The following is a 23,050-nucleotide window of genomic DNA, read 5'->3' as shown; positions in this document are numbered from 1 at the left end:
ATATTGGATATTTAATTGAGATTACTATGTTTGGTCTATCAATAATTTTAAATTAAATTTTAAAATTTGATTTAATTTAATTATGATTATTTAAAATTTATTAAAATCTCATCGTATTCAAATAGTCATGATTTTGTGTGATTATTTTGAAAAGTTGTATTTAAATTCAAAGACTGTATATGGGTCTACAGTACTTTATCTGAAATTCCTGTAGAATCAAATTCAAATAAAAAATTTAAAATAGTATACTCTCTTTGTCCCATTTAATTCTATACGTTTCTTTTTCACTGCTCGACACGCACTTTAATGTTTTTGTAAAATATATTTTTATAATTTATTTTTAAAATTTTCTTTTTCTGAATAAAAATATAACATTCAAACTTTTATTCATAAAAGAAAAATTCTAAAAATAAGTTATGAGACTATGGGGCCGTTTGGGTTAGCTTAAAAGAAGTGATTTCTTGCTTATAGTAAAGAAGTGGAGTAGAAGTGAGAAGTAAAGAAGTTAATAAAGTGTTTGGAAAAGAAGCAGAAGCTGTGAGATAGAAGCTAGCATTCTCAGCTTTTTAAAAGTGCTTCTACTTCTTTACACAAACGGGTCAAGAGAAGCAGAAGTCAGAAGCAGCTTCTGCTTCTATGAACCAAACAGGCCGCGTGCCGATGTATAAGGGGACGAACAGAGTATAATTTATTAAAATATCAATTAGACATATAGTGATTCAAGTTTTAAACAACCGTGACTAAACTAATGCAACAGGCTGCTGATCATTAAACTTTTCAACCACTTGAGATTTAACTAAGAACAGTACGGAGGATATTCATGACCCTGAGGCCTTAGCGAACATGACTCTACATCAAGATGAAAAGTTCTTTGCAATTTTACAATTTTGAATAGACACATCATTTTACAAATCGCAATCAGTGGTTGTACCTGCACGGCTGCACCGTACAATAATACAGTTTGGTGAAAAAACGCATTTTATTTCGAAGATAAATTAGTGTTTATCTAAGGCTGGCCAAGTATACGTGTTTATCACATAGCGTTCGATATTTCAAGTCCTCTGGAAACATCTCAAGAGTTATCAACTCAAGCAAGGCTCCCACTCATATTCCATGCTCTTGCTGTAATCGATCTGTTCTCTACCTATCTTTATTTTTAATTATTGAAGTTGACAACTTAAATTATTCATCGACATAGATTGACGGACGTTATGATCGATCTAATCGATTTTCGGGCCCCCAAATGTCTTTTTAATCTTTACGAATTCAGGAAAGATACTAAATAGTAAATACAAACAAGAAACAACAAATAAAATTTTCATCAAACTTTTCTTGATAACGATGATTTTGCCACAATTTTCATTCAGCACCGGGATGTTGAGAAATTTTTTAGGCAGGACCTCCCTACAGTACAGCAGTAGAGTCTAACCACCTACGGCTGCCACAGGCCCACCACTCGCAACTTGCAATATCGACAAAATTTATCCTCACCCATCTCATTTTATATAAGCCGATTCTTTATTTGATATTTGAAAAATAAAAAAAAAATATATTCACTTCTTATTTTTAAAATTTCATTTATCTTTCAATTTTTTGGTGATATTTTTCACACATATTTGGATGCTGTAAATATTATATTTTAATTCTCGAAATATTATCCTGGCCAGAAAAATAATTAATAAAAAAGTAAATATTGCCTTCTAATTTGTTTGAATAATCAACCAATTGTTGCCCTTCATCAGTTTTAATTTTTATTCATTTTTTATAATATCAACAACGTCACTTAATTATGTTATATTAGCAGCACTGCTTAAAAATAAAAACATTAGACGTTTTTGTATCATTTAAATCTACTTCTATATATTAAATTGCAACCAAGGACAAAAAGAGCAAAAGAATTTGGCGTGAAATGTCCATTATACCCCTATTTAATCTATATTTACAAAAATACCAATATGGTTCATTTATTATATATCTAACATATTAAATATCATTGATTAAGGTATTTGCACATAAATAAATATTTATGTTAATTACACTTTTCACTTATTTATGACCCCTCATTTATCTCAACTTATTTTGGAACATTTAATCAAACTATCATTTTAATTATAGATTTAAATTAAGATCTTGTAATTCTCATTTTATTAAAAAATAAAAATTATTTATATGTAATGGACTCAAGTGACAACTTAATTAAATTCTGTAATCATTATTTTAAAAATCAAATTATGATTTGACTCAGTGATTATATCGAGTACTCATTACTAGAGTAAATATAAAAGGACGGAGGGAGTAATAGGTTAGCAAATGATCGTTCAACCGCTTATTGTTCAACATATAAATATGTGTAGACCGGCTATAAGAAGACTGAGAGAGAGGAGGAGAGAAAGCGAGACAAAGGGAGATAACAACTATTATGTGTGTCTGAACTTTGATCAACTCGTGTAGTTAAACTTTTATATGTGCATGTGCTCGAATTCGATCATATCACTATAGGTGATCGTAACTTGTGAACATATTAAATCAATTTCAACTATTTATATGTTTTATAGATAAAAATATATAATTTGCGTCTAAAAATTTTACTTGTGTCATTATTAATTGGATTGAATAGTCCATTAGACTTCACTGGTTGTAAAAATCACTCATATACATATTATATCGTGTTAGTATGAGTAAATAAAAATATATTTACTATCCAGAGTTAGATATTATTGATGTTATTAGTTGGCTTCAAAATAAAAGTACACATAAAAGTTTAATAAAAACACAATTATATTATTAAAAACAAACAAAACTCGAGTTTTACTCGAGTGGAACTCAAAATTGAGTCATCATCCAAACAATATAAAATTAGCTTGGAAAAGAGTTCGAGTGCAAGTACTTAACCGAACTACAACTCAAATCAGCCGAATTTTAGACAATTGACTTTTAAATAAAATAATCACATATGATTTTATAAAAAATAATCAACTTATTAAATATTGATAAACTTTCATGATAAGATAGTAATATGGTAGCAAATGATCGTTCGACCGACTGATGATCATAGTATTGTTCGACATATAAATATGTGTAGACCGGCTATAAGAAGATTGAAAGACATGGTGAGAAAGAGAGACAACGATGGTGAGAAAGAGAGACAACGGGAGATCACAACTATTATGTGTATCCAAACTTTGATCGATTCGTATTGTTAAACTTTTATATGTTCATGTGCTTGAATTCGATCATATCACTAAGGGTGACTATAAATTATGAACATATTAAATCAATTTCAACTATTTACCTATTTTATAAATTGAAATATATAATTTGCGTGTAAAAGTTCTATCTATGTCGTTATAATTGGATTGAATAGCCCACCAGACTTCACTGATTGTAAAAATCTCTCATATACAAATTATTTCGTCAGTCTGAGTAAATAAAAATATATTTACTATCCTGAATTAGATATTATTGATATTATTAGTTGGTTTCAAAATAAAATTATACCTAAGAATTTAATAAAAACACAATTATACTATAAAAACAAACAAATTTATTAATTAAAATAAATAATATATAATTTTATATATAAGTGTTGGTCCGTGCCTTGCACGGGCTTCTACGCTAGTCGTAAAGGTTGTAAAGTTTGACGGGTGGCAAATTATAAATCTATCCGATCTAAGCATATATTTCAATATTGTTATCTAAATTTCTTTTGGTTCTTTGCATGTTTCTTGTTATCCGGTGAAGTCATCTGGCTCAAAAATCATCGAACCATAACTTTACATAATAATTCGAGATTTAATTTCTGGAGAAGCATCCGAATCAAAAAAATTAAAGATGGAGAATATGATGGGGCTTCTTCGGATTAGGGTGCGCAGAGGAATGGAGCTTGTTGCTCGTGATACAACTGGTAGTGATCCTTTTGTTGTCGTTACCATGGCTGATCAGGTCTTGCTCTCATTTCTACATCTTTCTTGATTCTTGTTTATATATATCTTATGTTATCCTTTGTGTGTACATGATATTCTTCGTGTATCCCAGTTTCTTGATAATTGACATTGTGCCATAAATTTTATAAATTTAATGAAATATTTTAAATCCTTTCTCCGGTCAAAATTGTCTGTTATCACAATGAACTGTGATTATGATTTTTAAATGGCGTAGATGATGAATATATGAATATATAATGATGCTCATGTTATTGGAACAAAAACTGCCTCCATCGATAAAAATACACAAGAATTTATAGTACGAGAAAACGAGGTCAGAATGAGTTACAATATAAGACATCGATGACAGGTTTGTAGATATAGAATCCGGCCGTTTACACAAATATTCCTAGTTTATTTTTTACTCTTTATTCCATTATTTAGGGCGTTTAACTTTTTACACCTATTTTTAGAAGGATGTCTAAGGTACGTATAAAAAGTTAAACGACTTATATAATGGACCAGAAAGAATATTATAATTCTTGTAAGCTCAGGATGGTAGCAGGGCAACCTTAGACTCAGCAACCTCACATCGTATTCATTTGATTTTGCTCATCTACACAAATATTACCGTGTCATGTTTGCTTATTCCAATTGGTTCTTCAGATTAAGAGGAATTCCTTTTTAACTTGACTCCTTGAGTGACACGATTAAGGCTTCTTTTATCACCGTCAGTTTAAAAGCTTTTTGGATTCTTCTATAAGAAGCTTCATGTACGATCTTTAACTCTCGAGCTCTAGCCACTAGATTATGTTTATACTTCTTTACACCAGTAGTATTAGATCAGGTGATCAGCTTTAAAAAAAAAACTTGATTGATGGCCATGGCCTAAAAACATGGTCCGGCTAATAGGTGATTTAAAAGTTGCTTTGAGTTTGGTACACATTCAAGAGGGGGAGAGTAAGCGGCGGAAATTTTCACATGCTAAAAACATGTGCCTCCAGGCTTTGGAATTTGGATAATTGGTCCGCGCTACCATTAAAGCTGCAATCGACACAGTTAGCTTGTTTTTATAATCAAAATTAACTTTGGTTTGGTGACTTCAATGGTGGAAGGGCTATTCTCTGTTCCTTCTACTGAAACTGAAGCATCTTATTAAATAATTGGGGTATATGTTATTTTTTAATGATCAGTCCTATTGGATATGAAATTATGAATTATATTATGTCTACCACAATGTTCAGCCTATGCTGTTTATGTTTTCTCGGCTGATAGCATATGCAAATATCTGCAGAAACTGAAGACTCTTGTAGTCAAGAACCACTGCAGTCCTGAGTGGAATGATGATCTGACCCTCTCAATTAAGGATTTAACAACTCCAATCAAACTAGTAAGCATACCTCCATACTCAGCTGAGTTCACTGCCCATCAGTGTCTGTTAATCGTAGCATGCATGTCTCATTGAAGTCTTGATTCAATTGGTTGCTTTTGTATAGTGAGAAAGCCATAGCTGCATCTTAGTAGTTTGTAGTTGCATTGACATGACCAAGTCTTTCACAATCAAATTTTATTTTATATTATCTCTACACATGTTTAGATATTAAAATTTCGTTCCTATCTCTGTTTGGGTGTGGATCTCTGTATCACTCTTAATAGTGTTATGCCATGCCTTTCCCAATCTCGCACATATACCTTGTTATATACATCTTGTAGAGATATCCACTCATCCATACAGTTGAGAACTTGGTCGTGCTTAGGTTATAACTGGTAAATTGTTCAAGTTGCCTTAATCAACATCTATTTTACATCCATAAATTTGGGCTTGATCAGCTTACTATTGGCTGATTACGAAGAAGAATTAAGTCTTTGAGGAAATAGTAATGGATGCGCTAAGCACTTACGCAACTAGTGATGACAAATTTTCTTTTCCAGACAGTATATGACAAAGACACATTTACTGTGGACGATGCACTGGGGGAAGCTGATATTGACATAAAACCATATATAGAATGCGTAAAAGCAGGGACAGAAAAGCTTCCAGATGGTAGTAAAATCCGCAGTGTCTCACCCAACGAAGAAAACTGTCTTGATACTGAAAGTGCTGTTGTCTGGAACAAGGGGAAAATCACTCAAGACATGGTACTCAGACTGAAAAATGTTAAGAGCGGCAAAGTAGAGATCCAAATTGAATGGATTGATGTTCCAGGTAGTAAAGGTCTCAGGTAGATAATTCAATTTATGTAACCTTGGATATTCTTTTGCGTATTAGACATGGTCTTAGAACCTCACAACCAGTTAAAACTGTAGCTGCATATTTCTTTGTCACTAACTGATGAGATTTTTGCAGAGTATGTTGTATTACTCTTTATAAATAAGATCTGTAACAATATGACATACGAGGCATCCATCTTATCACAATTTTTCAAAAGAATTACTTCTAGGTGGATACTGAATTCTCTTAATAAAAACAACACAAATCTTCATGCAAAATCTATTGTCTGCTACAGGTGAAGGCAATTTCACAAGTTCTGTAAATCTATCATGTGCTCATAGTATTAGATCATGATATTAGATAAATAGTTCAACTTATACAGCTTCCAATTATACATCCTCAATGTATACATAAAATAAGGTTACAGATAAAAAATAATGATGGTGAGAAAGATTAAATTGAAGGTTTGCTCAAGAAAATTTATAAAAATTATCAAAACTTACCTCAAATCCAAGAGAATGTCATTCATTATCAAATTTCCAGGATTGTCGAACATTCAGTTTTATAGAAAAACGAGAGCTGGATAATTTGTGAGCTTCTTGACTTTAACAATAGGACTTGCTCTCACAAAGGAAAACCGTTTGGTTGAGTAAAACGAATAAACGAGAGTTGGATTATTCGTGATCCTTCACTGGTCGAAATTACTGAAAATGTGAGGGAACTTTTTATTGCTATTTTACCTTCACTTCAAATGGATTCAGTGTAGTTTCATATCATATGCTTATTTACTCTATTTTATCTTGCTTTTAACATGTTATTCTGTTTATGTTTACTATCGGTAGAAAAAACAGTTTAAAACTGTGTTCACTTTGATGTAATAGAATGGAATGAAAATTTATATTTTAAGTTGAGTTAGTTGAAGAATGGAAGAGAGGACGAGAGATCTAACGAATCTATTATATATCTAATAGAACAACTATGAGTAATTTAATTCAAAATGACGAGTCTACCCCTCACTCATTATACATATATTTATATATTTGAAGGTCATTATTGACTTTTATTACAAACGTATTTATTAGACATTAATGTCTAATCATTAATATGCATTAAATTACTTCATAATTAAAATTCCAATACATATATGTGTAATATATTGATATTTATGATTTAATAATATATAAATAAATATCCAATGTTATAAAAAACGAAAATCAAAAAATTGGTGATTAATCAGAATGATGAATACATTATTCAGAATTAATTTTATTTTATATATGTAAAAATAATAAATATATATAATAATTTTTAAATTTTTAAATTTTTCCCACAAATTTTGTAATTTTCAACAAATTAATCCATTTTTTTCCCAATTAGTCATTGATTTTAACCGAATTTTGCCAAATTCTATAATATATCTAATACAACAATAATGAGCACTTAGCAAGAAAAAATAATGAGAAATTTTAGGTGGGTGATAATTTAATTATATAATAAAATTTTAAATAGTGTATATTTTTTGTATTTATAATTTAATAAATATCATTATAGTGAGTTTATGTTTACATATAGACATATAATATGACTTAAAATACAAATAAATTTTAAATTATTTTTACAATATAAATAATCTCAATTTAAAAAAGATGAACAAAAAATATAACATATATTAAAAAAATAATTTAAAGCAACCGTGCTTTGCACGGGTTAAGAAGCTAGTTTAATTAATGAGGCAATGAAAATCTGAAAAGTGAAAAAATAATGATTAGAAACCTAGTTACATTGGTCGACTCTTATAACAGAAGAAATAGGAGCTTAGAAATTTGAAACCGGGTGAGTACCGACCAACTGCTAATTTGATTATTAACTGTTCAACCCTGTGAAAACTGAAAAGCAATAACCAGTGATTTTTGCTGATTGACGTTTGCTGGACTTGAATAGTTAAAACTTGTAAACACGTTTACTGTGTACAATACGAAAAATCACTCTTGCATATATTCAGAGTACACTGAAAATCACACATTTACTAACAGCTACAATGCAGGCTTATCAATTTTTATTTTTTTATATAATCCGGTGTTTGACAACTTTCGCGCATCTTGACTAATCTGGAGAACTGCTAGCACACTCGTACCCACCAAACATGACAGTCCCCTTACATCCGTGCTTCCAAAATGAAATCGAACCTATGATCTTTTGTGATGAAAACTCTTTGCGGTCACGATCTCAACCAAATAGAATACCCTAGTGGGTAATGAAGGCCTTATTGTAGTACATGCAACTTACACTCAAATGGAAGAAATAGATGCATACTCTTAAAGAAACCACACCATTATTCATATTCTGCCCACACCGCATTACAGCGATCACACTGCATAACGATATCACGTGATATTTCTTACTTGTCAGGCGTGGTGAGCCTCAATATCTTTGGTGACATGGAGGCAAAACTCCATCAATGTGTGCGGATCCTCCACGCTCTCATTCAGCTTCTCGTATTCCAGAGTCCAGGTCACCAAATTCTTTTCCCCGTCGGTATCCACATGACAGGTAAGCGAAAAGCTCTTGTACAGCTCCAACAGATCTCCTTCTACAACCTTGAACTTCACAGACTTCTTCTCCTCATCAATTGATTCTATTATCTCTTTAGCAACCTTCTCCTTTCCATCTGTGCACGTGCATTTTTATCATTACCAAACAAACATATATTTTTGGTTATTTAACAAGTACATATGTGCATGTCAGCATGTATACAAGTACAAATGACGATATGTGGGGGCCGTTTGGGTGAGCTTAAAGTAAATGATTCTTGCTTAATGTGAAAAAATGAAGGAGAAGTTACAAACAAGTTAACACTTATAAGTGATTAAAGTGTTTGGGAAAGAAGTAGAAGTCATGAAACCTAAGCTAGTATTAGTTTTTACCTTCTTCAGTTTTTACATAAACAATACGAATAAGTGTTTCTAACTTATAAACCGAGAAACCCGTCTTAAAAGTAGCTGCCAAACACCTCCATAGTGATTTATAAGGAACATAAACTAACCATGGGTGTAGTTCCAAAAGATGACGGAACCAACAGTTCCCCAGTCACCTTCATGGAGATCGCAGGCCTTGATTTTAGTAGGACTCATCTCTGAGATCTGGTGTGGCCTGTGTCGAAAGATGTCATGAAATACATCTGAGCAGGAGTTGATCTCAATTGAACTCACCAGCTTCCCACTTAGACTACTCATCTTTTCGTTAATAATGTTACAGCGAGCTGAGCAGATTGATCAACTGGTTTATGTTACTGAATTTAAACAAGTGATGCGAATAACTGGCTCGGCTACTTGACTTATTTATAGTAGAAATCAGATCTGCAGTTGACATATACAGATCCCGCTACTGTCCCACAAACGTATAAAATAAATTCAAAATACAATAATTCACCAAAGTCCACAGCTAAGTAGCTAGCTATAATTCATAACACATACTCCCTCCGTCCATTGAGTAGTAAAAATTATCATATTATCTACTTTCTTATCTTTCATATTAATTATATAGAGTTGAGAGAATTAATCCTTAAAATGAAACCATAGAATCATTATGACTGACAAAAATTATGAACAAAAATAATAAAAAATTATGACTGCTAAACAGTTTGATTCATGAATGAAATCTCAGGCCAAATTTTTGCCCAGATCTTTAAAACTACTTATTCACTTTAGGAATCCATTCTAACTTTGCTGAGAGACAGAGAGACTGTGCTCCAATTCTGCATATACTTCTGATACATATTGTGGGTATAAATTTAATATATTGTAATGTTAATTAATTCTATAATCAAATATACAAAATAAATGAGATTTCTTTACTTTAAGACGTACAACCAGCTAATCCAAATCTGAATTAAGTTTATCCGCAGGTGTATCATATGCATAATGCAATCTCGTAGAGATAACGATAGATAATTAATTTACAAGGAAGCACGCAAGCATGTAACTGCTGATCGCAATCAATGCATCAATTATCTATCTACTCTTCACCCAAAACAATTTTATAGTAATTTTTATTCATATCACGGCCATTAAGTGGATCCCCCATAGATAATTGAAAAGAAAATGAAGGATGAAATACATGCACCGCGTGATGCACGACAAAAAATGCACTCTCTCGTTTTCTTGTCGACGTATTACAATAGGAACTTTTTTTGGTATTTTTATTTTAATTTTAAATTTTGAAATCATGCTATGTCTGGTTAACTGTTATGTTGTTTCTCTGAAGAGATTGGTTTAATATTTTTATCTGTTGTGAAGTGTGCCATGTAAATTATAATTTTTATTTTTGTCAGACATGTGACTTGTCACTTAACTTCTAGCCGTGTCCTTAAATTTGATATTAATAGTATTTGATATCTCAAATTTAATGTCAATTTAACTTTTTTTAAATGATATGACAATATTTAAAACTGATTCTCATAATATTATTATAAATATTACAACAAATTTTTCATGGACTAAGTTAATCATTACAAGCGAAAAGAAGAGTTCCTATGTCTTCGGTCTATAAGATGAGTTCTGATTTCTGATAATAAACACGACTACCATTGATAATTGCCTAATTTATTGTCAGGCGGGACGAAAATATCGATGATGTTATGTGAAATTTTAAATCAGAGCTTCTAATTTTATTTTAATATAAAATTAATTTTTTTAAAATAACATAAACAAAAAATTACGTTATAAATAGGAAGTACATTCAAAATTTAAAATTCATTATGAATACATACTTGTATATTACAAAAAATAATTAACAACACTTCTATTATGTATAAATAATTTTTTAGTTAAATTTCAATATAAATGTATACACCGATATATAAATTTACGACATCTCTATTTTCGCCGCACATGTCTGTCACGGGAGAAAGAAATATATTGCATAAAAACAAAAACAGGTGTATTGTATAAAGAAATACTAGCCTATAACCCGTGCAAAGCACGGGCGGGTATATAGTTCGTAATTTATTATTTATAATTTAAATTATAACATCATTTTAATAGTATTTTAGTATTAATAAATTGAATTTTAGGTTAAATAATATTATTCAACTGAATATACACACACACACACATAGACAAGTACATTTAATTCGAATTTAGTACACGTAGATTTAAAAATAAAAAAAATCAGAAAATTCAAATCTTTTCCAAACATAACCGATCGTGTAATACCTTTGAAAGATTCAGTAATCTAATTAATCGAATTTCAAACATAATTTCGTAATCTTGATTTTTTTTTTACAACAATAACTTTTAAGATTAGAGTTAGAAAGAGTTATGTAATGGTTCGTGTTTATATTGAAATAGAACACGTTAAAGTTAAAAAATAATTATATGAAGGTTCTTGTTAAAAAAATATATTCAAAATTGTATAATTATAATTTTATTTATAACATCATTATAATTTTTTTAATGAAATATTATATGATAATATATTGCTATGAGTGTTTTTAGTATTTGAAACTCTTTAACAATAGTGTTTTTAGTATTATACCCATGTTGGCTTATTATAGTATAGTATAGTATAGATACCTTTATTTTCGAGCATTTACCAAGTATGCGAGTCTTGATAGACTGCGATTAGTTACAGGAAAATTTGAGTAACACGTCTATCTTCCGACAAACAGATCGTATCCGGATTTGATCGAGACTTTCTTACTGATTTCGGGCATAAAATATAAGTGAGTAGTTATGTACCTTTAATTTGGGGATAAATATCAGTTGGTGACTCGTTTCGTCCAAATGTATCAATTGAGTGACAGATTCCTAAATTGACTCAAATGAGCCACTCATTAGAAAAATTTGTATCAAAAATATCACTATTTCGTTAGTCGAAATTTTGAAAGTACTATATATGGAGTTTCGCACATTTTTTGTGAATGGTATTACATCTAAATGAAAGATTCAGAGTTCTAGTATTTTAGATAATATTTTTAGATTTTTAAAAATTCATCTCCTATTTATTTTTATTTAAATCAAATAAAACAATCAAAAAATTAAAAATAAATAGTTGATAAAATTTTAAAAATCTAAAAATATTAGCAAAAATAGTAGGATTCGGAATCTTTCATTTGGATGTAATACCATTCATAAAAAATATGTGAAACTCAATATATAATATTTTTAAAATTTCGACTAACAATAGAGTAATATTTTTTATACAAATTTTTCTAATGAGTGTCTAATTTGAGTCAATTTGGAAATCAGTCACTCAATTGATACATTTAGACGAAACGAGTCACCAACTTGATATTTATCCCCTTTAATTTGTAATTAATCAGGTTCGAACCATTGTTTAAAACAAGTTGAGATTTCTCGTTTTTCTCATCTCGTTTAAAGTATACTCTTCACAAGTTTAAAAATACAACTTGCACAGTTGCAGGCTCTATCACGAATTTATATTGATTAAAAAAATAAATTTCTATACTCCTATATCATTTCTGGCATATTTTAATTGCTAGTAGATGTTTACATGTGTATAATACAAGGCTCCTGTAGTGAATCCTAAATGGATGTAATACCTACACCATATACATTTTACTATGTACAACATATAAGGGTCGTTATCTGATGATTTGTTCACTAATTCAAGAAAAAGAAAGTAATTATGGTTGAGCTATCTAAATACAAGTATACTGTGGTGTGGCTTTTGGGAACGGGTATGAGTTTTCTTTATCTTCAGAGCTTTTTATTCAGTGTGTTCTTCCTGGAGCTAACAACAATGGGGGATGCAGAAAGATTGCTCTGTTTCTCGAATATCACCATGGGATCTGCTATCTTGCCGATCACCTTGTTCTTTTCTGATAAACTAGCAGAGGAAGCCCCGAGTATCTGCACCATCAAACTTCCACCTGTGGGGGAAAAACACTAGTCAGTCGAGAATATATTTGCACGAATGTTTGAGATAGAAAACAATATCCCCAAAACTGGTGTGCCACACGAAATCACAATATACGGGAACTTATATATAACTTTGGTTTGCACCCCCAAACACCAGCAGATTCAGTTCTTATATATTAGGCAATGTATGGCATACAATTAGATTTTCCAGACTATACATATATACATAAGGTGACAACAAATCGAGCCTCTTTTTGGTAATATCACCAAGATGTAGTAAAACTTAAACCAGATTTGATAGTTAAGTGTAAAACAGCTTTTAGCTTAGACAGATCTCGATTGAGCATATGATCCGATAAAGGTATTGACTCAAAATGTTGTTTCTTGCACTAATTTTGGCAGGAAAAATGTCGAGGACAATAATATATGATGAATATTAGGTATCAGAATTATTTCAAAGAAGTCAGCATTAACCTCTTCTTAGATTTGTATATATATATATATATATTTATCATTCTTTCCAAATTACCTAGCACCAGAGCAGCGCCAATCCAGCCAGAGACGCCCCAACGTTCACCAAGAAGAAACCATGCAAAGCCAGCACCCCATACTGGCTCCAAACCATATATAATTGCAGCTTCCGTAGCAGACACGTCACACATTGCAGTCATCTGTAAATAAATTATTACATAACCATATCTTAGCCTATTTGTTTTGACTAAATATGATAACTCTTGGACCACGTCCGTGCAAGAATTAGAATTGCTTCTGATTTTTTCATATTCAATCCATTAAAATAATCCTTGGACTACTAAATCACTTTCTAATTTATTTTGGGGGAGAACTATTGAAACATCTCCTTCTACAAAACAAATGGCATCTCCAACGGTGTTGGTTAAAACTGGTTAGCTAAATTGGACATGTAAGACATTATGTAGTCGAATCTGTAAGAAATTGTACTCCGATGGGAGTGATTATATTGATAGGCTATATTTTAATAATTATATGCTATCATTATTTCAAGTTGTTATAAATAGAATATATTATTTTAATATGGTACTAGATGATGTGAAATCTTGTTACAAGTCTCTAGAGGTTGGGCAAATATAGCCAACATCAAGAGGTTGGCTATAATTATAAACAAGGGCTTTGTACCATGTGAGTGATGGAATTTATACATATTAGCTATAGATTTTATTTTTGGCATGCCATGTCGACTTTTAGCTAACGGTTTTGTAGGGTTGGAGATTCTCTAACAGATAGGAGTATCCCAATTCCCGTGAACAACAAATACCACAAACCAAATTGGCCCCTTGTTGTAATTCTCATTCTGGGATATTTAAGGAAAAGACATTTCCTAAGCAAAAATTTAAGTTCAGAATCCAAGACGTGCCTAATGAAAGATGCATAAAAATTTGTACCTCCACCCACAAGCATATCCCAGTAGACAATACTCCAGTATACAGAGCAGGTACCCATGGAAACATAACCATCCAATTACAGAACTCAGCCCATGTCCAGGATGACGGATTTATTATTTCACCACCAGAAACCCAGCCACCAAAAATATACCACAAAATTGAAAATACAGCAACAACACACACCTGTTTTTTATATGATGATCAAGATCCGAGGATTAGGTTATCTCATGCTAAATATAATGAAGAAACTTATTTCAGTTGTGTGAACTCTCACCTCATAACCAAGGAGTGGTAAAAAGTTTTGTTTGTCAGTGCGTCTAGAGATATGCTCAGTTCGAAGCATATGGACTCCAAAAAACACTGCACTTAAAAAGTTTAATAGATCTCCAACCTGAAAAAGCAAGTAACTGGATTCTGAGTGCAAGCAAGCACACATATATTGATCACAAAAGTAAGGATTTTATCATGACAACTTATACATATATATGGTTCTTGCGATTGTCATTTGTCATGTAAAACATCAAGTACAAAAAACTACTTACTGTTGGAGGCGATCCACTGGATTCCAGCAAGCCAACACCTGTAAGAGACATGAGCGCTCCAAACCATGTATGAGCAGGAACTACTGCTCCTAATATACCATCAAGCAACGGAACTACAATTACCTGGAGACAGTAAACCAATCTAGAGCTTGATGTACACTAACCGAAACTACTTTCAGCGATGAGTAGCATAGAAATATTTCCACTAGAAAATAACTTTCCGTAAACATCTAGTTGCTTACTGTAAACATAGAAAGAAAGGATGCACGTCCAGCATCAGATGTAAGAAGTCCAAGTGTTTGTGCAAGATAGCCTAAACTGACCCAGAATCCCAACTCTACCCCAGCATTTCGGGTCTGAACATCACATCTTGCTCGTAACACAAATGGGATGAAGGGAATGGCTGAAAGCGTAAATCTGACAACAGTGAAGGTGGCAGGGTCAATGATTGCTTCAACCTCTTTGAGAACTGGTATGTCACTAGCTACAAGATAAAAGTAAAAGATATTTCAGTTTTATAATTTGTGCAAAGCTATAAGCCTATAACCATAAAAAGTACCAGATATTAAATCAATAATTATCTACAAGCAAAAAACTCCAAGTAAAGCTAGAAAAGCAGAATCTATTTTATAATGCAATTAAGCAAATATGTGGTCTAAAACCCAAAACTTGTAACAATATCAACATCTTCATCCACGAACCCCCAATCTTAAGACTGGAGTTATTCCAATCATGCCATAAATCTTCCGAAAAGTTGAATTAGTATGCACATCAAATAAAGATGAAATACAATTTTATTTTTATCAAATCAGAGTAGTAATTGTGTGATAGTACCAAGCTAGCCCTTGTAATCTTTCTGCTGATATTGAACAAAAACCTTAACGTCACAATAATCTCTTCCCTCATAATATAAGACCAAATCGTACTTTCCTCATCTTCTTAAGTTACTTAGGTGTGGTTTAGCCTGTCAGGCAACTAAAATCCATCTTCATCCATCTTGATTTGGACACATTAATACCTTGTGTATCTTGATTTGTATATCATATACATCAATCATACGTCAAACACTTAAATCTGAAAGCATACATCTGATCAATGTGATCAATTATGCGTATGCAGCTTGTCTATGAAGTGTATTTTAACAGAATTTCATTTCTCTTTCCATTAACAAGATTGAATTAAAGTAAGAACCACACATGCACATATAACAAGCTATATATCTAAGAACTACGTAAGCTAGAGTACCTTGTACCTAACTGTAACACTAAACTAATTTCTATAATTAAAAAACATAGAGAAACACACTGAATTCTACGCAACAGGAAAAAAATATTAAACAAGATACACTACTACCAAGCCACTAAACTGACAACAACAAATTCAAACCAACTCAGTTAAATTCAAAAAGGGTTAAATATCGAAGTACTCATCAAAGTGAATAAAATGTCTCATTTAACTCACTAATTTCCACCAGGGCTCACTATAATCACTCAACTGCCTTTATATATCATACTAGCATCTCACTTCTTGTAATTTAACGGAAGCCGTTAACATTGAGATTACACTGTTAGATTAATTGATATAAATCTAAAACTGGTGACTAGACATGCCACCGTGTATCCTACATGGCTTCATATACGTAAACTATAGAAGATAAAGACAATTAAAAAAAGAAAAAACTGAAAACATACGAGCAAACTCGATCACTGCAAGTTTTAGAATGGGGCTAAAACCCTAATTGTATGCAATCATATTGACGAGATATTGACTAAAAACGTGGTGGTATGTCTACAGTGAAGATCAAACTTCACCATCATGGTAAGTTTCTCGACCATCCTGAATGTTATTATACTGGTGGAAATATAGAAGTGCTTAACGACATAGATACTGATTTGCTATCATTTCGAGATTTGGAAGATTGGGCTAAATTATATAAATACAGTTCTAATTGTTTGGTGTATTTTAAAAGCGATGGGCATAGTTTTAGAAATGGTATGAGACTTGTTTATGATGATAAGACAATCAGGGATATGATTGAGTTGTGTGGTCCTTATGGTATGATCGAATTATATGTTGATCATTCTTCTCCTGAATTTGCGGATGAAATTGATGATGAAAATAATTTGGGAAGTGATAAAGATTTTGATGATCCTAATTATATAGATGAAGGTGAAACTGATGGAAGTGATAGTGATTTTGATGTGGTTGATGAAAATTTAGATGTTGAAAGTGATGAAGAGCTATTAATCAACAAGCAAAATAAGAAACTAGTTAAGCATGAGATGAATAATGCTATGGTCGTCAACAATATGAGTGATGAGTCTGAATATGATTCCGATGAGCTTAGGTCTATTGGATCCTCCAGTGAAGATGAAAACTTTAAAATCGGCTATGTTGGGCCTCCTGTCATTAATAAGAAGAGAAGAAGGAGGGTTGTAAGTGTAAGTAACTTTAAAAAGAATGAGATTATTAAGTGGAAAGCGGGGATGTCTTTTGTATCCATGACTGAATTTAGGACCATTGTTAGGGAGTACGGGATTAGGGAGAGGAGGGCTGTGTATTTAGCAACAAATGATGGAGAACGATGCCAAGTAAAGTGTGATAAAGGATGCCCTTTTAAGATATGGGCGAGTAGAAGAAAGGATAGTGAAATTGTTGAAATAAAGACTCTACTTGATAATCATCTCTGTACAAAACCGTACAACAGCAGACTAGCAACTGTGAGATACCTCAATAATATTTATGGTGAGAGGATACGGAAAAATCCCCAATGGAGAGTAAAAGAAATGATAGAAGTAATGCGAACTGAATTAGAGATTGAAGTCCCCAGAATTAAGATTATGAGATTGAGAAAAGCTGCATTAGAGGGTGTGCACGAATCTTTGGTGGAGCATTATTCAAGAGTAAGAGATTTTGGACATCAAATTTTATTATGCAATCCACAAAATAGGGTCATTATAAGTGGTACAAGACAAAATGAAGATGATGTCAATAGATTTCAAAGGATTTATATATGTTATGCTGCTTTGAAAGAGGGGTGGAAAAATGGATGCAGACCCGTCTTAGGCTTAGATGGGTGCTTCTTAAAAACAGTAGTTGGTGGTCAATTGTTATCTGCTGTCGGAAGAGACGGAAACAATCAAATGTTTCCGGTTTGTTATGCAGTTGTAGAGTCCGAAAACACAGATTCATGGAGATGGTTCCTTGAGCTTTTAAAAGAGGACTTGGATCTTGGAGATGGCACAGGTCTAACCATCATCAGTGATCAACAAAAGGGTCTAGAAAATGCAATGAAAGAAAAACTACCCCATGCTGAACATAGATTTTGTACCAGGCATATATATAGTAACTTTAGAAAAAAGTAAGTAATTCTAATTAATGGATATTTATAATCATATATAATTACTTATGTTTGTCTTTTTTTATTTTTGCAGATACCCTTCTCAACTCCTAAAGAATGCATTTTGGATGGCTGCTACTGCTACACATCCTGTAGCACACCAAAATGCTATGAAGCAGATAGAAAATATCTCAAAACCTGCTTATGAAGCTCTGAAAAAGATTGATCCCAAAATGTGGTCAAAGGCATTCATTTCAACTCATTCCAATGCTGACAATGTTGAAAATAATCTATCTGAATGCTTCAACGCATGGATTGTAAATGAAAGGTACATAATTCTTAAATTACATTGAGATGCTAAAACAAATTGTTTAAGTTACAAGAAAATACAAACCAGAGTTTCTGCTTGTTTGCTTCCGCAGGTATCTACCGTTGCTAAACATGTTACAAGAGATTCATTTTAAATTGATGAATAGAATAAGAGACAAAAGAGATGAAATGTTGAGTAGCCAAAATCAGGTGTGTCCAAGGATTAAAAAGAGACTAGATAAAAATGTTACTCTATCAAGGGAGTGGAGAGCAGCTTGGGATGGACAAAGTAAATATTTGGTAACAAGTTCAACTCTTTGTTGATTCTGCTTTTCTCATTTAGTTATAGTATTAATTTATGATTATGGATACAGGTTAAGCAAAGCACAAGAGCTGTTAGAGTCGATCTATCTAAAAAATCATGTGACTGTAGGATTTTTGATTTAACCGGTATTCCTTGTTCACACGCTATAGCTGCAATTCATGACAAAAGGGAACAACCAGTTGATTATGTCTCTAACTACTACAAGAGGGATGCATATCTCACAACATATAGCTATTCTCTTGAGGCCTTAAAAGGAGAAGATTATTGGGAGGTTCAACCTACTGAAAAATTGTTGCCACCTGTAATTCCTAAAAAGCTACGGGGCAGGCCAAAGAGGTTAAGAAGAAAGGAAGGATGGGAGGGTGGAACTAGCAGACAAACAAGGATATGTCAAATTGATACAACTCAAGTTCAAAGATTTAGTCAGAGGAGGATTATGCATTGTAGCATTTGTAGAAAGTCTGGCCATAGAAAAACGAAATGCCCATTAAAGTCGGTTGATCAAGAAACTAGAAATGCTCAAAGTGAAGGTGAAAATGCTCAGAGTGTACATGAAGGTAATAGACAATGTGGAGATCAGAATGCTAGAAGGTCTAAATTGCCGATCAGAAAGGGTACCGCAAAAGGTGCAGTTTTGGTTTCAACTCCTGAAACCACCTGGGTCAATAAGTTACCAAGTGAAACCTCCAGTAGCAACGTATTTGATACTCCATTTAATCTTGCAGAAGACTAAATGATTATGTGAGAAAGAATGAATAATTAATTATGTATGGCTTGGACCATTTAATTGAATTTAAATGATTATGTATGGCTTGGAATTTTTGATTGAATGTTGCATAGCCTGGACCATTTGATAAATTTTGTATAATAAGTGCCATTTGCTATAATTTATATCTAATGACATAAATATGTTTGAGCTCACATCCCAGTGGGGAAAATGTGAAAATCTTACAAACATTGAGATGTCAAGAAACAAAATTTCAGGTGTGGTCCCTGTCGAGCTTGGAAACTTAAAGAATTTGCAAGCTTTGCAACTGGATTCAAATGAGTTGACAGGTGAGATTCCAGCTGAATTAGGAAATTTGGTCCTGTTGTTGAAACTCAACTTGAGCAATAATCATTTGACCGGAGAAATTCCTCAGAATGTTGGCAAATTATCAAAGCTCAACCAACTTGATTTGTCTACAAACAAATTGAAAGGAAGCATTCCAAAGGAGCTTGGAAATTGTGAGAGCTTACTGAGCCTGAACTTAAGGCAGAACAATTTTTCAGAAAAGATACCTTCTGAACTCGGCAATTTGGGTCATTTGCAAATAAACATGGACCTGAGTAGCAATTCACTTTCAGGCACCATCCCTTCTACCTTTGGTAAATTGAAGTTTTTAGAGAATTTAAATCTTTCACACAATCATCTGTCTGGTAGAATTTTTGGTTCATTCTCTACTGATATGTCGAGTTTGCAAATGATTGATCTGTCTTACAATAACTTGTCCGGCCCTATAATTTATATCTAATGACATAAATATGTTTTCCCCTGTTTAATATTATAAACTTTGATATAAGAGTTCATTTTATTTTGTAAGTCTAGTATTTTATTGTTTCTTTTCATAATATTAAGATACTTTCAGGTTTGTACCACTAGATTCATATTACCAATCTTCTTGTTGTGTTTCCAAGTTATTTTGGGTTGCAACTTGCAAATTAAATTTTCGATATAAACTATGTCAAGAGGTGAAGCTAGGCTAGTTAGCTCAGTGACAAGACTCATGTAAATTATGTTTTTATTACTATTACTTACAGCTTAATCATTCATAATATCAAGTTTGTTGTTGTAAAAATTGGGCTGCTACTCTCCTCTCATGATGATTCATTTTAATGAGTAGTCTGAGACTTCTTTATACTACATTTGTCTTTAACTCACTCACTTGACAGCATCTACGTATCTCAGTACAAGAAAAGAAAAGTTTCTGGAAAAATGCATATACATATGGATTTGTAATATTAGCTAGAAGAGTTAACGAAACTGTATAGATGGGTGATATATGACACAGAGAACGGGTTAAGCCACGTAATCATTCTATTCTTCACTTTACTTGCCACATCAGACTCTCTGTTATATCATGAAGTTTAAGATAACAGAATGATATATACATGGAGTTGAGTGATTTTAGTGAGCCCTCGTGGACTTTGATGAGTGAAATGAGACATTTTATTCACTTTAGTGAGCATCTCGATATTTAACCCAATTCAAAAAAAATATATTAAAAAAATTACCATAGATGAGAGTGATGACATTAAGCAAAATGATGCTTCTAACTTTCGTGGAAGCAAAGAGTATCCTTCTCCACAAAGCCCTCTTTCCAAACAAAGACTTAAAAGTAAGTGCTTGTTTCTTTCTAGCTGGAACTAACTTCAAATGGGCTTTTCTCAAACAATCATCCCCAATTGCAACCGGGTCTTTTTCGGGTCTGCTCAACTTCTTTGGCGCATTATTAGGAGACTCACTGCAGCAAGAGAAGGATGCAAACCGGGTCCGGGTGGTGTGAATAATAAAGAAAGGGTTGTATATAATTGAAGAGGGATTTAAAGATCTTGATGGGTTTGGGTTCCATGGGGATCCAATTGGGGGCTTTGAAGCCATGATCTTGAGCTAATTGTAATAAAGATCCAAGCTTTTTCAAGTAAATGTAATAAAGATTGAAGCTTTTAAGCTTTAGATTCAGCAGAGTCCACTGTGTGAATATTCTCTTGATATTTCTTGGAGTTTAAATAAGGAAAATCAAAGAACACATACACAAGTGACATGTAAAACGTGGATAATATGATGGTGATACGAAGCTGTAGAGTGAACTAATTGCATACAGTACATACAAAATATCACGAGGCTGTATTAGTTTCTATTGATTTTGAAGTGTGAAAGATGGGGAGACAATCTGGCGATCGGGTTTAGAGGGCTTTGACTCTTCTTGGTCAAATACATGTTTATTGATTTATTTTGGTGCGATTTTGTTTAGTAGTCCTAATTTGTAGCGGCTCTTTGAATAAGAGAACTTTACTCTTTGAATAAATTCAATGCTTTTTCTTGTTTCTTTTCCTTTTCTTCTTGGGATAATACTCTTCCTCAATTAACTCTCCTTCAAAAATTTGTATTTACTGCCAACAAGGTGCGGTGGTTGAGCTCGGAGACCCCTTACGGGAGGTCAGGAGTTCGACTATCAGGTGTGCGTGTAATCAATTAGCAAAAAAAAAATTGTATTTACTTTACAGATTGCTGATATTTCTTAAGCTAGAAATATGGAAAAAAAACACCGAGGAAATGTTAAACGTGGATACTTGGTGATACGGAGGCATGTTAACTGGCCAAGTGGAGCACGTTAGTCCCCTCAAGTCTGTTCTGTCGTGTCGACAGGATGATTTGTATATAGTTTGGCATCGACTGTAGTAGCTTTGAACTGTTTTTGGATGGCTTGTGGTCTCAAATCAAGGTCGCAAAAAGCTAAATATTTGCTAACATTAGTCTTACCTGTTCAAACGAGAAGGAAAACAGCCTTCTTTCTACTCATACTCCTGCTAAAAGTTTAGCAATGTTCATTAGAGCTTTAAGTTGCAAAACTTTTACTCAAGCATGTTACTTAATGCTGCGCTGGACGCCTGAACTTTTCTTGCTGGATCCCAACCGCGAGGACGAGGAGCAGAAAATGTTATGGTTGGCTGAAGATGATCATAACTCAATGTTAACTAAAGGACTCACAAGTGAAATATTGTTGTTCTTGAAGCTGCTCCAGAACCGGGTTCTTTCTACTCTTCCACTTGGCAGTTTCACTTCTTTAGTGGAAACTATCATGTTTCAATCAAGTAAAATGTAATATTCATAACATATAAAAATTCTTGTTGAGATTCACAGCAACCAAGAATTTTGGAGACAGGCCATGCATTCAGAGCTTGGATCCCTTAGTTTGCACTTGATTGGCAAAAACTAACAAGCATGCATCAGGAGGGGGAAAGTTAGTACCCAAATGGGGTCGTGCAGGGTACCACTACACTCCAAAGTGGCTAGTTCTATAAACTAGAATCTACATCACACAGAAATATATTGT

General features: G+C 32.7%; 3 protein-coding genes across 3 annotated transcripts; 1 reads left to right on the top strand and 2 right to left on the bottom strand.

The window, feature by feature from the left end:
- Nucleotides 1–3,687: 3,687 nt before the first annotated feature.
- On the top strand, nt 3,688–6,248 carry LOC108207966 (protein C2-DOMAIN ABA-RELATED 7). The gene is made up of 3 exons (XM_017378429.2): nt 3,688–3,942; nt 5,218–5,313; nt 5,856–6,248. The coding sequence occupies exons 1-3, from the start codon at nt 3,832–3,834 to the stop codon at nt 6,147–6,149; spliced, it is 501 nt and encodes a 166-aa protein (XP_017233918.1). The 5' UTR covers nt 3,688–3,831; the 3' UTR covers nt 6,150–6,248.
- Nucleotides 6,249–8,103: 1,855 nt separating this feature from the next.
- Nucleotides 8,104–9,456, bottom strand: LOC108206672 (kirola). Its single transcript, XM_017377052.2, has 2 exons — nt 9,179–9,456; nt 8,104–8,803 (listed from the first exon to the last, which is right to left on the bottom strand). Exons 1-2 carry the CDS (start codon nt 9,366–9,368, stop codon nt 8,541–8,543), a joined length of 453 nt encoding a protein of 150 aa, XP_017232541.1. The 5' UTR covers nt 9,369–9,456; the 3' UTR covers nt 8,104–8,540.
- A 3,127-nt stretch (nt 9,457–12,583) lies between these two features.
- On the bottom strand, nt 12,584–21,861 carry LOC108205888 (uncharacterized). The gene is made up of 7 exons (XM_017376008.2): nt 21,228–21,861; nt 15,222–15,463; nt 14,980–15,102; nt 14,712–14,828; nt 14,438–14,620; nt 13,546–13,687; nt 12,584–13,027 (listed from the first exon to the last, which is right to left on the bottom strand). The coding sequence occupies exons 1-7, from the start codon at nt 21,592–21,594 to the stop codon at nt 12,855–12,857; spliced, it is 1,347 nt and encodes a 448-aa protein (XP_017231497.1). The 5' UTR covers nt 21,595–21,861; the 3' UTR covers nt 12,584–12,854.
- Nucleotides 21,862–23,050: the final 1,189 nt, after the last annotated feature.

The sequence above is a fragment of the Daucus carota genome, chromosome 2 (assembly GCF_001625215.2).
Source record: "Daucus carota subsp. sativus chromosome 2, DH1 v3.0, whole genome shotgun sequence".
Taxonomy (NCBI): Eukaryota; Viridiplantae; Streptophyta; class Magnoliopsida; order Apiales; family Apiaceae; genus Daucus; species Daucus carota.
The sequence above is the reverse complement of the archived record's forward strand: the minus strand, read 5'-3'. Positions and strand labels throughout refer to the sequence as shown.

What these genes read in the sequence shown, in the direction of transcription:
- LOC108206672 (XM_017377052.2), bottom strand. Translation starts at nt 9,368, where the DNA reads ATGAGTAGTCTAAGTGGGAAGCTGGTGAGTTCAATTGAGATCAACTCC. An exon ending in CTTTTGGAACTACACCCATG is followed by an intron (nt 8,804 to 9,178) that starts GTTAGTTTATGT and finishes GCACGTGCACAG; the next exon opens with ATGGAAAGGAGAAGGTTGCT.
- LOC108207966 (XM_017378429.2), top strand. Translation starts at nt 3,832, where the DNA reads ATGGAGAATATGATGGGGCTTCTTCGGATTAGGGTGCGCAGAGGAATG. An exon ending in TCGTTACCATGGCTGATCAG is followed by an intron (nt 3,943 to 5,217) that starts GTCTTGCTCTCA and finishes AAATATCTGCAG; the next exon opens with AAACTGAAGACTCTTGTAGT. An exon ending in TAACAACTCCAATCAAACTA is followed by an intron (nt 5,314 to 5,855) that starts GTAAGCATACCT and finishes TTTCTTTTCCAG; the next exon opens with ACAGTATATGACAAAGACAC.
- LOC108205888 (XM_017376008.2), bottom strand. Translation starts at nt 21,594, where the DNA reads ATGGCTTCAAAGCCCCCAATTGGATCCCCATGGAACCCAAACCCATCA. An exon ending in TACCACTCCTTGGTTATGAG is followed by an intron (nt 14,621 to 14,711) that starts GTGAGAGTTCAC and finishes TATAAAAAACAG; the next exon opens with GTGTGTGTTGTTGCTGTATT. An exon ending in GGATATGCTTGTGGGTGGAG is followed by an intron (nt 13,688 to 14,437) that starts GTACAAATTTTT and finishes ATTTATTTACAG; the next exon opens with ATGACTGCAATGTGTGACGT.